Source organism: Bison bison, unplaced genomic scaffold (assembly GCF_000754665.1).
Source record: "Bison bison bison isolate TAMUID 2011002044 unplaced genomic scaffold, Bison_UMD1.0 scf7180017864289, whole genome shotgun sequence".
NCBI classification, from domain to species: domain Eukaryota; kingdom Metazoa; phylum Chordata; class Mammalia; order Artiodactyla; family Bovidae; genus Bison; species Bison bison.
In genome coordinates, this window is record NW_011494861.1 from 18,205,897 (window position 1) to 18,217,667 (window position 11,771).

Sequence of the window (11,771 nt, forward strand, 5' to 3'; positions counted from 1 at the left end):
TGCCTGTAGCAGCCTGGTGTTGTGCTCTTAGCTTTCTTCTTCTGAGTCTTTCAGTTTGGTTTCCTGAGAATCTGTTGGTGAACCTCTCCCTGGAAGGTCATGCCAAGCTCATATTTCAAGTGATGCTTTAGAGAGTCCTTGATAGTGAGAACAGATATCCGGGGAGGGTAGAGAACCAGAGAGAGGAAAATACCTTATCTTGGAGGAAAGTCCAGAGGAGTAGAAAGCAAACACTATTCTGCTTTCTGAGCTTGTAAAGTCAATTCTCACAGGTCTCATCCACTGGATATTCAGGAAGTACCTACTGTGGTGTGTTAGGCCTTGTGCTAACGCAGGGGCCTCATTGCATGAGGACAAACTGGAAGTGCCCCTATCCCCATGGCCCTTGTAGACGTCAAACTTCTTGTGTTCAACATTTCTACCTCTGGCCTTGAACCACAGTAGGTTGCTCCAGTTAGCTGGATCCAAGGCAGGAAATTCCCATGAACAAACAATTGTTAACTTATTCCTCTTTTAAAGACGAAAGCCAAATGCCCTGTAGCAAGACTATCAGGAGAGCTTGTAGGCCACCTAAAAGGTCCCTCCTACCATGAAAACTAGACAGGCAAAATCATGAGAATTAATGGGTCCACCAGCCTCGTGATGGAGACATGGGTGGGGTCTTGAGGGTGTGTTGTCATCATCTCCCACTGGGAACCTCAGCACAGCCATCAGGCCACCCGAAGGACTGCTGCTGGGTCACCTGACTGTATCTTAAGAAGCACTACTGTGTGGTTCAATTTGGAGATGAGACAGGTGATGCTGCCACGAAATCCTGGTTTGCCAGCGAAGGACTGGGAACCACTGGCATCAAAACTGGACAAGCTGATTGTGCAGGATCAACTGCTCTGGAGGAAAGGAAAGCATGAGAGAGAGGAGTAAGACCAAAGGCGGAGGAGAGGAAAGGTTTAGGGGCCTTGTGTTTAGGACATGGAGTTGGGGTTTGAGGCCGAGGGCAGGCAGTGACCTTGTGAGTAACTATGGGGATTTGAGAAGGGAGTTAAGGGATTTGAGAAGGGAGTTAAGGGATTTGGGAAAGGTGTCTGATGGCTCAATGGGTAAAGAATCTGCCTGCAGAGCAGGAGACACAAGAGACACAGGTTCAGTCCCTGGGTTGGGAAGATCCCTTGGAGAAGGACATGGCAACCCACTCCAGTATTCTTGCCTGGAAAACCCCATGGACAGAGGAGCCTGGTGGGCTACAGTCCAGAAGGGCGCAAACAGTCGGACACGACTGAGCGACTGAGCACACATACACTGGGAGTGGAGTACCGGTTCTGTCACAGCCTCATACAGTTTTGGTAAAAGGTAGAGGGAGGTAAAGGCCTGAGGCACAGAGTGTCTTACTATCCGTGAGGCCTCCCTGGGCACTTGAGGGCTAGGACATGGTCCCGCCAGCAGCAGGGGTTCGATTTGGTAAACATTTCTCAGCAGAGGGACAGATCACAAATTTGCAAGAGGATTTTGTCCTTTTATTAAGCTCCCTGAGAGAGAATGACAAGGACCCTGGAGACATATCCTCTTCTCCTCTCTCCTGTGAGAAGCAGAGCTCTGACTTGGAGCCCATGATTTTCTGGCACAGGGAAGTGCAGCCTCTACCTGAACACCCTGCTGCCCCTGGTTCCCCATCAGGACCTTAATATCCCCTGCCCTTCCGGGTGTGGGTGAGAAGCACCAGGGCCGTGCTGAGCCAAGAGAAGGGCCACGTGGGGAAGCAGGTGGTGTATGTTTGTAAATGAAGTGGGGAGTCTGAGCTTCTGGGTCTCTTTTTTTGCAGCTAAATGGAAGGAACTGCTAGGAGGTTTTTTTTGGCTGAAAAATAAGTCACAGAGTCTTCTCACCTTCCTGTTTTCCTCCAGTGCCCGTCAGGGAAGAGGTGTCTGTGATGGTTTGGGGTTTTTCAGAGGCTAAGACACCCGAGTCACCACTATGGTTTTTAGGGGAGCCCTGGTTTCCAGAAGCCAGGAAGACTTTTCCCAGTCGGTTTTAATAAGTCCCAGACCCATTTCCCTTGTCATCCGACTCTCCTCCGTGACTCAGATAGGTACATTTATGGTTGAGAGTGGTGGGAGCAGAGATGAAAGCGTCCACAGCTTTGATCCTAAAATGTTGGTGGCAGAATCTTGATGTCTTTTTGACCAGAGTCTCTATGGAGGGAGCTCAGACACCAACCCACACCCTGGTAAAAGCAATGGTACATTCCTGGCACCTTTATAAAACTAGGATTGATCGAGTACTTACTGTGGGCCAGGTACAGGGCTAAGCATTTCATCCCCATTCACTCATTTTTTCTTGACAGCGACTCTGTAAATAGGTGTTATTCCTATTTACAAGGGAGAATACTGCAGCTTAAAGTGCAGTAACTTGCTCAGGCTCTAACAGTTGCTGAGGAGCAGAGTTGGGACCTGGGTGTAGGTTTATCTCACAGTATACCTCATGTTCTGAATCACCATACTGTACAGCCTTGAGCATCTTACTGGGCAGGAGCTTTGAAGCTCTGCAGATTAACGTGTTATAGCTGAAAGAAGTAACTTGAGCTTATTTTGTTTGCTCTTCTTTTCCTGTCCATTGTATCCTGTTTCTCGCAGAAGGGATTCATTTTTGCACTACTTGGTTATTCCTGTTCTAAGATTGTATTTGGTTTTGGTGTCAGACAGAGGTAACCTGGTAATAATCAGGCTTCTGTTTCTGACCTTGTCAAGGTCGCCCTTGGTTTTCTCTTGAGGGTCTAGTGACCTCATATGGACCAGTAAAGCACAATAGACCACAGGAGTAGACCTGAGTACTGACCCCTCTCTGAGGGCCATGAAATGGGACTGCTCCCCTCTGCTCATCCAATAGAATGTGTATCTTTATTGCCTCCCTCTCAATTGTGTCTTGCTTATCTGTTGTTTGAAGAGTAGACTGTTGGCCTTCAAGAAGGCACTCTTCATGGTTTCACTTGTTAGCTGGGCACCTAGGAGGTCTTTAATATCTTAGTGATTAGTGACCTTGCCACTCCTTGGATTAAATCATGGAGATTTGAGGTCAGGTAGGTAGGCACAGGAAAATCTCCTAGTTCCAGATGAGTTAAGCTACCTGTGCAGCATTGCCGTATATATGTTGTTCCATGGGCTTCCCAGATGGTGCTAGAGGTAAAGAACCCGTATACGTGCATGCATAGCATGCATACAAAATGCTAACAGAGCCACTTAAAATATCCCCATTTTGCAAAGATCCAAGACCTGGGTCCCTGTTCCTGATCAACTGTTAAAACTCAACCACTTGATTACAGATAGTATTTGCAAACATTCCAAGGGCAGTCACAGTTTCACTGCCTTCTTTCTGCTCTAGATTTTGGCCCCTGGCGATTTCGATTCTTCCCTTATTATCCCACCTATAGAACTAAGATGATGTTGATAAATCTGTTCAGTATTTCTAGATTGTTTATAGAGGGAGAATTTTCAGACAGTGCATCCTACTATCTCTTCCCACTCAGTAATAAGTGTGTATCCATACTGTGCACCTTGGAGGAGAGGACTAATGAAAAGGACAATCGGCTCATAAAGTAGGCTAAGAAAATGTGGTTAGACACCATCATGGTTATTTATTTGTTGGGAACCTGCAGTGCATCAGGCACTGAGCTAGTACCTGGCACTACAGAAGTGATTAGACTCTGAGCCCTTGACAGTACATGCTGAATGTTAGGTCCTATAAAGCATATATGGATAAAATATGCCATAGTACACAGGCATGGAGAGTTCTCTGGGTCTAGGACACCAGATGAGATTTTCCAGAGGACATTGTATCTAAGAAATTCTTCCTGCACAATCCATCTCAGGATATCTGTCAATTTGAATTTTGCATTTTCAAGAAGATTGTTGCAAACCCACAAATGTGAGATCACTGGCACCCTCCCACCCCAATGGGTGAACACAGGAAGAGTGGAATGACTCCATTCCCTCTTTTCCTCAGATGACTGCAGTGAGCAGAAAATGCCTGGCTTTATCATCTTTCTTCTTGTTGTTCAGTTGCTAAGTCATGACCAACTCTTTGTGACCCCATGGACTGTAGCATGTCAGGCATCCCTGTCCTTCACTATCTCCTAGAGTTTGCTCAAACTCATGTCCATTGAGTTAGTGATGCTATCCAACCATCTCATCCTCTGTTGCCTCCTTTTCCTCCTGCCCTCAATCTTTCCAGTGTCAGAGTCTTTTCCAATGAGTCAGCTCTTCACCCAGGTGGCCAAAGTATTGGAGCTTCAGCTTCAGCATCAGTCCTTCCAATAAATATTCAGGGTTGATTTCCTTTAGGATTGACTGGTTTGATATCCTTGCTGTCCAAGGGACTCTCAAGAGTCTTCTCTAGCACCACAATTCAAAAACATCAATTCTTCAGTGTTCGGTCTTCTTGATGGTCCAACTCTCATATCCATACATGACTAATGGAAAACAAAAGCCATATCTTTGATTATACAGACCTTCATCACCAAAGTGATGTCTCTGCTTTTTGATACACTATCTAGGTTTGTCATAGCTTTCCTTCCAAGAAGAAAGCATCTTTTAATTTTGTGGCTGCAGTTACTGTCTGCAATGATTTTGAAGCCCAAGAAAATAAAATCTATCACTGTTTCCATTTTTTCCCTATCTATTTTCCATGAAGTTATGGGCCAGATGTCATGATCTTATTTTTTTGAATATTGAGTTTTAAGACAACTTTTTTACTCTCCTCTTTCACCCTCATCAAGAGGCTCTTTAGTTCCTCTTTCACCATTAGAGTGGTATCATCTGCATATCTGAGGTTGTTGATACTGCTTCTAGCAGTTTTGATTCCAGCTTGTGATTCATCTGGCATTTCATTTGATGTCCTCTGTACATATACAGAGTATATATGCATATATAGAGCCTTGATGTACTCCTTTCCCAATTTTGAACCAGTCCATTGTTCCATGTCAAATTCTAACTGTTGCTTTTTCATCTGTGTACAAGTTTCTCAGGAGACAAGTAAGGTGGTCTAATATTCCCATTGAAGAGTTTTCCACAGTTTATTGTGATCCACACAAAGGCTTTAGCATAGTCAATGAAGCAGAAGTAGATGTTTTTCTGGAATTCCCTTGCTTTTTATATGATCCAGTAGATGTTGGCAATTTGATCTCTGGTTCCTCTGCCTTTTCTAAATCTAGCTTGTACATCTGGAAATTCTTGGTTCACATACTGCTGAAACACAGCTTGAAGTTGCTGGGTGGGTAACCTACAAACTGGAGAATAATAATACCAAAGAAGTTCTCACACTACTGTGAAGGTTCTAGGTCCCACATCAGACTTCCCAACCTGAGGATCCGGTAAAAAAGGACTAGAAAACCCCAGGGAACCTGATTTTGAAGAACAGAGAGATCTGATTACAATTCTAAGGCCCAGAAATCAATGTTTCTGGGTGGCAGGTACTGCTGATGAGATGAAAGCTCAGCACTGCTTCCTCCTGGCAGAATCAGCTCTAGGGAAAGAAACATGGACCAATTGAGCCCCAAGATCAGAAGGAGCTATAGTATCAGGTTGCTTATTGGCACAAACCTTTAACCTGAAACTGAGAAAAACTGAAGTGAGGTTATGGGGGCCCAGGAGAATTGCGAGTATAGGTATGACCCTTTCCTGGTTTCTGTATTAGATCACTGAGTTCACTTCATTATTAACATTCCTACAACTAAGCCCTTCTTATAGAGGTGCCAAAGGAATTTAAGTTACTCTGTAAGCCACAAAAATGAAAAGGTTAATGAAATAATCAGATGGTGGTAGCATGGTTTAGTAGAAAGAAGATCAAGAATTAAGAAATTTGGGCTCTCTTCCCAGGATTGCCATATCTAGCCTTTCAAACAAGACATTTCACCTTATTAAAGGGCCATTTCATCATTTGTAAAGTAAGAGTTTTGTACCAAATAGTCCTCAGGGATCTATCAGCCTTAGAATTTTATGTATCGGTGGTCTTTTTAAAGAAAAAGCAAGTAGTGTTGTGGTCATTAAGAGTCCCTGCGGGGGCTCAAAAATCTCTCAGATTTTGCCCCTGAGATTCTGAGAGGCCTTGCAGTGAAACCCAGGCAGTATGGACATATGGGCAGATCCAAGGGCTGAAAGAACGAGGCTGGAGATCACCATTCATTGGAGAATCAGAGAGCTTCCATCTGCTGCATGGACTTCCCTGGGTGTGATACCACAGCTGCCTTGGAGAAAGGCTTCTTTTGGCCTGATGCAGCCTAATCAATATGGAGAAATGGGTGTGGGTCTGATTTGTCATTCACATAACGAGAAAGTTTTGATGGAAAATGATGTAGGAGAAAGAAAATAGTGTTAGGCATGCAAAAATGTGATTAGCATCTATTCTAAAACACCTCTTAAGATACAAATACAAAAAGATACAAATACAAAGGCTTTTGTCCCAGACTTTACCTTTGGGGATATAATCATTTTTGGCTAAGATCTCAGTCTTCCAGTTAGCAGAGCAGAAGGTCTGAAGTCCAAAACTAACCTTTCTAAAACATCAGTGAGGCCATGTGTTCCATTGCATGCTGTAGAGGAAAAGTGTTCTTAATCTAATTCACAAAATAGGGGTATTATCAGCCAATCAGTCAAAGTTTAAATTTATGGCACTCTTCCTGACACTGGGTTCTGTGAGAAGCCATCTGGGACCACCTACCTGTCTATTTTCACCCTCTCCTTCCACTTGTACAGTTTCAGGTCCTTCTGCATCATCCAGTGCTAGGCTCTTTTTCACAAGGGTTAGATGGAGTAGCGCCAACACCTGAAAGCTCACGCAATCCTTCCGCTGCTCTCATCCACCCCAAATCTGAATTAGGTACTTCTCGTCTGTCTGTATCTCTGTGCTAGCTCAGCAGCAGCAGCAGCAGCTGTGATTGCTAATGGGGATCTTCTTGAGGACTGGAGCCCTGTTTTATTTCTCTCTGTATCCCCATAGCAATGCCTTGCACAAATAGGTGTGGAATAAATGTTAAGTGATTGAATGAACGACTATATCCATAGGCAACAGATAGAGCTACCATTCCCATACCTAACTCCCCAGAGCAATTTAAACAGAAAATATCACCAGATAATATAATATAAAGAAGAAATTATCTTTACTCTTGAGAAGTCAAGTCATAGGGACAGGACAGACTGACAGCCTTTCCTCTTTGTATTGCATCACTTACGCATCGTCATTTATATGGCCACTTCATCTGATTGGAACACAGCCAACTGCAACAAAAGCTTTCCTGTAGGTATCATCAAACATCATAAGAAGAGCAACTCAGCCTCTCTCTCAGATTTACGTATTTACTTTAGGTTGATTCTACAAAACTAGATCCATGAGGATGTCTGTGTGTGTGTGTGTGTGTGTGGTGTTGTGTTGTGTGTATGTTGAAGGAGGCTTGTTTAGTAAAGAAGTAACTATCCCAATGCAAAGAGCTTCCTTGTGAGTAAAAATGAAAAATATTCAAGTCAATGACTTTGTATTCTCTAATTTATCAAAAGACAGAGAAACTGGAATTTTATAAAAGGTTTTTTTTTCTTCTGTGAAAATAGTTAAAATAAAAATTAAAAGTGGCTCTTAAAGAAATAAGTGTTAGGTATTTGAAAAATTCACTTGTGTGGAACACTGTAACGATACAGGAAAGTGAAGTGCGCGAGTGAGTAATGAAGATTTCACCTATGGACGCAGAGAAACCGATCCTGTACCCTCTCTTGGGGAAGCTTCCTGTAGGGAAGAGTGACGTCCCAAATCAGACAGCTTTCCATTAGTGTGATTTACGTCTCCCAGTCTACATCCAGTCTTCAGATAATTTAAAAATTTTGGATCAATTAGGCGTTTTTCCCTTCCTATTTTTTCCATTGTGATTTTGGACTCAAGCTGTCGAGCTTCCCAGGCACATGTTGCCATAGGAGACTCTGTTTGTTTAGGGTGGAGTAGTTGTTTTTTGGCAGGTTAGGGGAGGAACAATTAATTCTAATAGGTATACAGTAAATTAAATACTTGGGTCTTTTCAACCTTTTCTTTGTATTTATGCTCCTTTTTATAAATTCCTTTCTCTTCCCAGATGACCTTTAAGAACATAACAGAAGCAATTTTTAGAAATCATGTCCAGGCTATAGCCATTGTTGTCCAGTGGGATCTGCAGAACCTAGACCTAGGCCATTTCTGCTCTTTTCAACACATCTTCCCTAATGCTCTTGAGATGAGAGAGGCCATCCTTGGGGAAGATATTGGAAAGAAAGACTCCAAAGGATCTCTTATTAATCCATTCAAATGTCTAAGTGGTTCTTTTGAAAAGGAAGATCTTTTTTAGCTCTCCCTTTAGTCCTCCATATTGAAGCCCATGCTTTTATAATGTGGGAAAAGTATTTTGGGTGCTCTTTGGATTTTTATAGACAATTACATGAAAGAGAAAGAAGGAACAAGATTAGTTTTGCCAGTGAGTCAGTCAGGGTTGGAGGAAAAGTAACAGATGCAGTGTTAGATGAGGAAAATATACTCCAAACACACGAAAAAGAAAAAAAAAAAAATCTGGGGGAATCTCAGTGGGATGCACTTGGTCCTCCCAGGAGAACCGGGGCATCTATAGGTGTTAAGGATGTGGCTAGTTGCATTTTGACTCCTCTTATTTGGCTGTAATTGTAGATTTAAGTGCTTATTGTATAGTTATTCCAAGTTCTCCAGAGCCAGAGCAATGGGCTCCAGCATTGAAAACAATGCTCATCTCAGAATCTTTGTCTTTTATCCCAGCGAGGCCTATGTTGAGAACAGAATTCATTTTCACTTCCCACTCTCATCTGACATTGCTGTATGTGCAGCTGTACGACAGCTGTTGAGTTCCACCCCACAAGTAGCAGCTTCTCCGGGGTTGGCAAACTGGTATATATCTGGAATGGTGTTCCAGTGACCTCTGGACCCCATAGAATAAATCAAAACATTGAAGTAATAGCTTGGATGAACTTGTTCTGATGTAACGCAATTGCTGAAAATTATTTAATGGCCTTTTTTTTTTTTTTAGTTTAGTGATCTGTCTCATCAAAGCACAGTGAAATAGGGAACAGTCATTCTATTTGACCTTTAAGGAGGGTGGAGAAAGAGAAAGTGATTTGAATGTGGGAACTGAAAGGTGGTCTCAGGATTCAAGAGTCTACTGACCGTCTGTGGCCCCAAGAGTTTGATCACGAGATGTCTCGTGAGCTTTATAATGAGGCATCCACTCAGCATGGGGAGCAGCTGATGTGATTGAGTAGGTGGGCTGGGTTGGCTGGTGTGCCTTCCAGGATGCTGCGGGACGCTGTTTCCTTCCAGGAGTGGTTCTAGAGAAATGACACATTGGGCTGCCGAGCTATTTTGTAACCACTGGTTGCTGTTCTTATCATACATTCCCTCTGGGGGTGAAACACTCCATTAACTCTGGTTTGGCCTGGGCCCCTTTCCCATTTTGGTTTCTCTTAACTTGTAGCAGTAATAGGAATAGATGGAAACTGTTTGGCTTTCTCTGCTCTAACCCTGTGTCTAGCCGCTATGCGTGAAGTAGCTGTACAAGCGGGATGACTTGTGTTCCAGCATGGTATACCAAACCCTAGGACCATTGCACTCTGCACAGACATCATTTGAGTCAATATAGCAACCCAGAACTGGGTCTCTAAGTACAAACACCAGAAGAAGTGGAGGTTACAATCCTTAATCTGTCTTGCTGTTCAGTCACTCAGTTGTGTCCAACTCTTTGTGACCCCATGGACTGGAGCACACCAGGCTTCCCTGTCCATCACCATCTCCCAGATTTTGCTCAAACTCATGTGCACTGAGTCAGTGATGCCATCCAACCATATCATCCTCTGTCACTCCCTTCTCCTTCTGCATTCAGTCTTTCCCAGCATCAGGGTCTTTTCCAATCAGTCGGCTCTTTGCATCAGGTGGCCAAAGTATTGGAGCTTCAGCATCAGTCTGTCCAATGAATATTCAGGGTTGATCTCCTTTAAGATTGACTGGTTTGATCTTCTTGCTGTCCAAGGGACTCACAAGAGTCTTTTCCAGCACCACAGTTTGAAAGCATCAATTCTTCAGTGCTCAGCCTTCTTTATGGTCCAACTCAGCCTTCTTTATGGTTCAACAAGCAGCAAAAAGTCAAGATACATGACTTTTAATCCCAAATTCTACTTGACCCTAGCTGTGTGACCTGGGGAGATTTTTGTCATCTCTATTTATCTCCATTTCCTCACTAATGAAATAGGACTTTTAAAGCCAAATTTGCCTGATGCACAGCTTTTCTTGATGACCAACAGAGTTAACACATGTAAATATATATATATATATATATTTTTAAAAATTTTCTTGTATGTAAAAATATTCTGTAAACCACATGATATAAAGACCTACTATTACAAGAAGGTGAAAAAGTTGATCAAGGAATTCAGTGAACCATTCTGGACCCTAGAATAGGCCAGGAACAGATGCTAGGTATGAAATTTGACAATTCCTTAGATCCAAGGGTCTTATCTTGAGACTTTTCAACTTCTTGAGTATGTTGGGTCAGTTTTGACCCTGCTCTTTGGGTGTGCTCCCGTAATAATGTATCTTGAGTTCTGTGGATTATTTTGAGGTGGGCTAAGTGGGAGAAAAGGGTGAAACAGAGTGAATTTGTACTTAGACACTGACCTGCCACCTCCTTACCAGCCTTTCCAAGGGGACGGTTGGTGTGACACCATCAATAACCGGGCCTACTGCAACTATGATGGGGGAGACTGCTGCCCTTCTACACTCTCCTCCAAGAAGGTAAGTGAGGACACCTGGGAGTGGGGAGAGAGGGTAGTAGCCCCAGAAACAAGTAGGGGCTTCAGCTAGCTCTACTTCGTGGCGCATCATGGTTTTTCTTCAACAGTCAAGAGGACGGAATGACAATGAGCAAACACGGGAGCCTCTATGGTGACAGGATGAAGGACTGTAATTTTAGGATAAGTTGTTAGAAAACACTACTCTCATTGTCAATCCTGCAACTGGTTCAGAAAAGCCATGCTGCTGCTCCTCAGAGATTCAAACCTGCTTATCATTGTCCAGGAAATGTTTCTATGAGCAGAGAATAATGGCTTCCACTCCTTGGGGAGGCAGGATTACCCATGAAGTGGTATCTAGTGGTATCTGTGTGTGCTCAGTCTCTCAGTCATATCTGATTCTTTGCAACCCCATGGACTGTAGCCTGCCAGGCTCTTCTGTCCATGGGAGTTTTCAGGCAAGGATACTGGAGTGGGTTTCCATTTCCTACTTCAGAGCAGGGCTTCCTACCTAGTGCTTTAAATGTCTCCAGCTATTATTAAATATTCATAGCTAAATTAAAAATCCTATAAAGTGTCTAGCAAGCATATTGCAGGTATTTGTTGAGCAACCATCACAAGCTCCCTGGAACACTCCCTAGACTGTATCCTGAGCAGTAGTTCTTTTCTCCTTTTATCCTGTTGCTCTGGGCTCTATAAAATTAGAAGATATGCTCAAGTTAAACATATAAAATCAAGTGGGCTGAAAACTTGGAATAATATGAATGAAAACCCAAGAACTCCAAAGATATTTGATGCTAGTTGGCTGATTTGATGAATCAGAAATACACAAGAGATAATGTTTTCTTCCTTGTATTCATCTCCACAATAAAGTCACACCTATGATTACCTGTACACAGACCTGAATACTCCTTCTAAGAGACAATATTTACCGATGACTCACTCTGTGCTAGGCATTCTTCC

At 43.1% G+C, this 11,771-nt stretch overlaps 1 protein-coding gene across 1 annotated transcript in view; it reads left to right on the forward strand.

The window, feature by feature from the left end:
* PAPPA2 (pappalysin 2) overlaps positions 1-11,771 on the forward strand; it is a 316,922-nt gene that overhangs the window by 303,203 nt on the left and 1,948 nt on the right. The window contains exon 21 of the mRNA XM_010850108.1: positions 10,714-10,812. Within this exon, the coding sequence (XP_010848410.1) occupies positions 10,714-10,812 (99 nt within the window). The remainder of the gene's footprint in view (positions 1-10,713; positions 10,813-11,771) is intronic.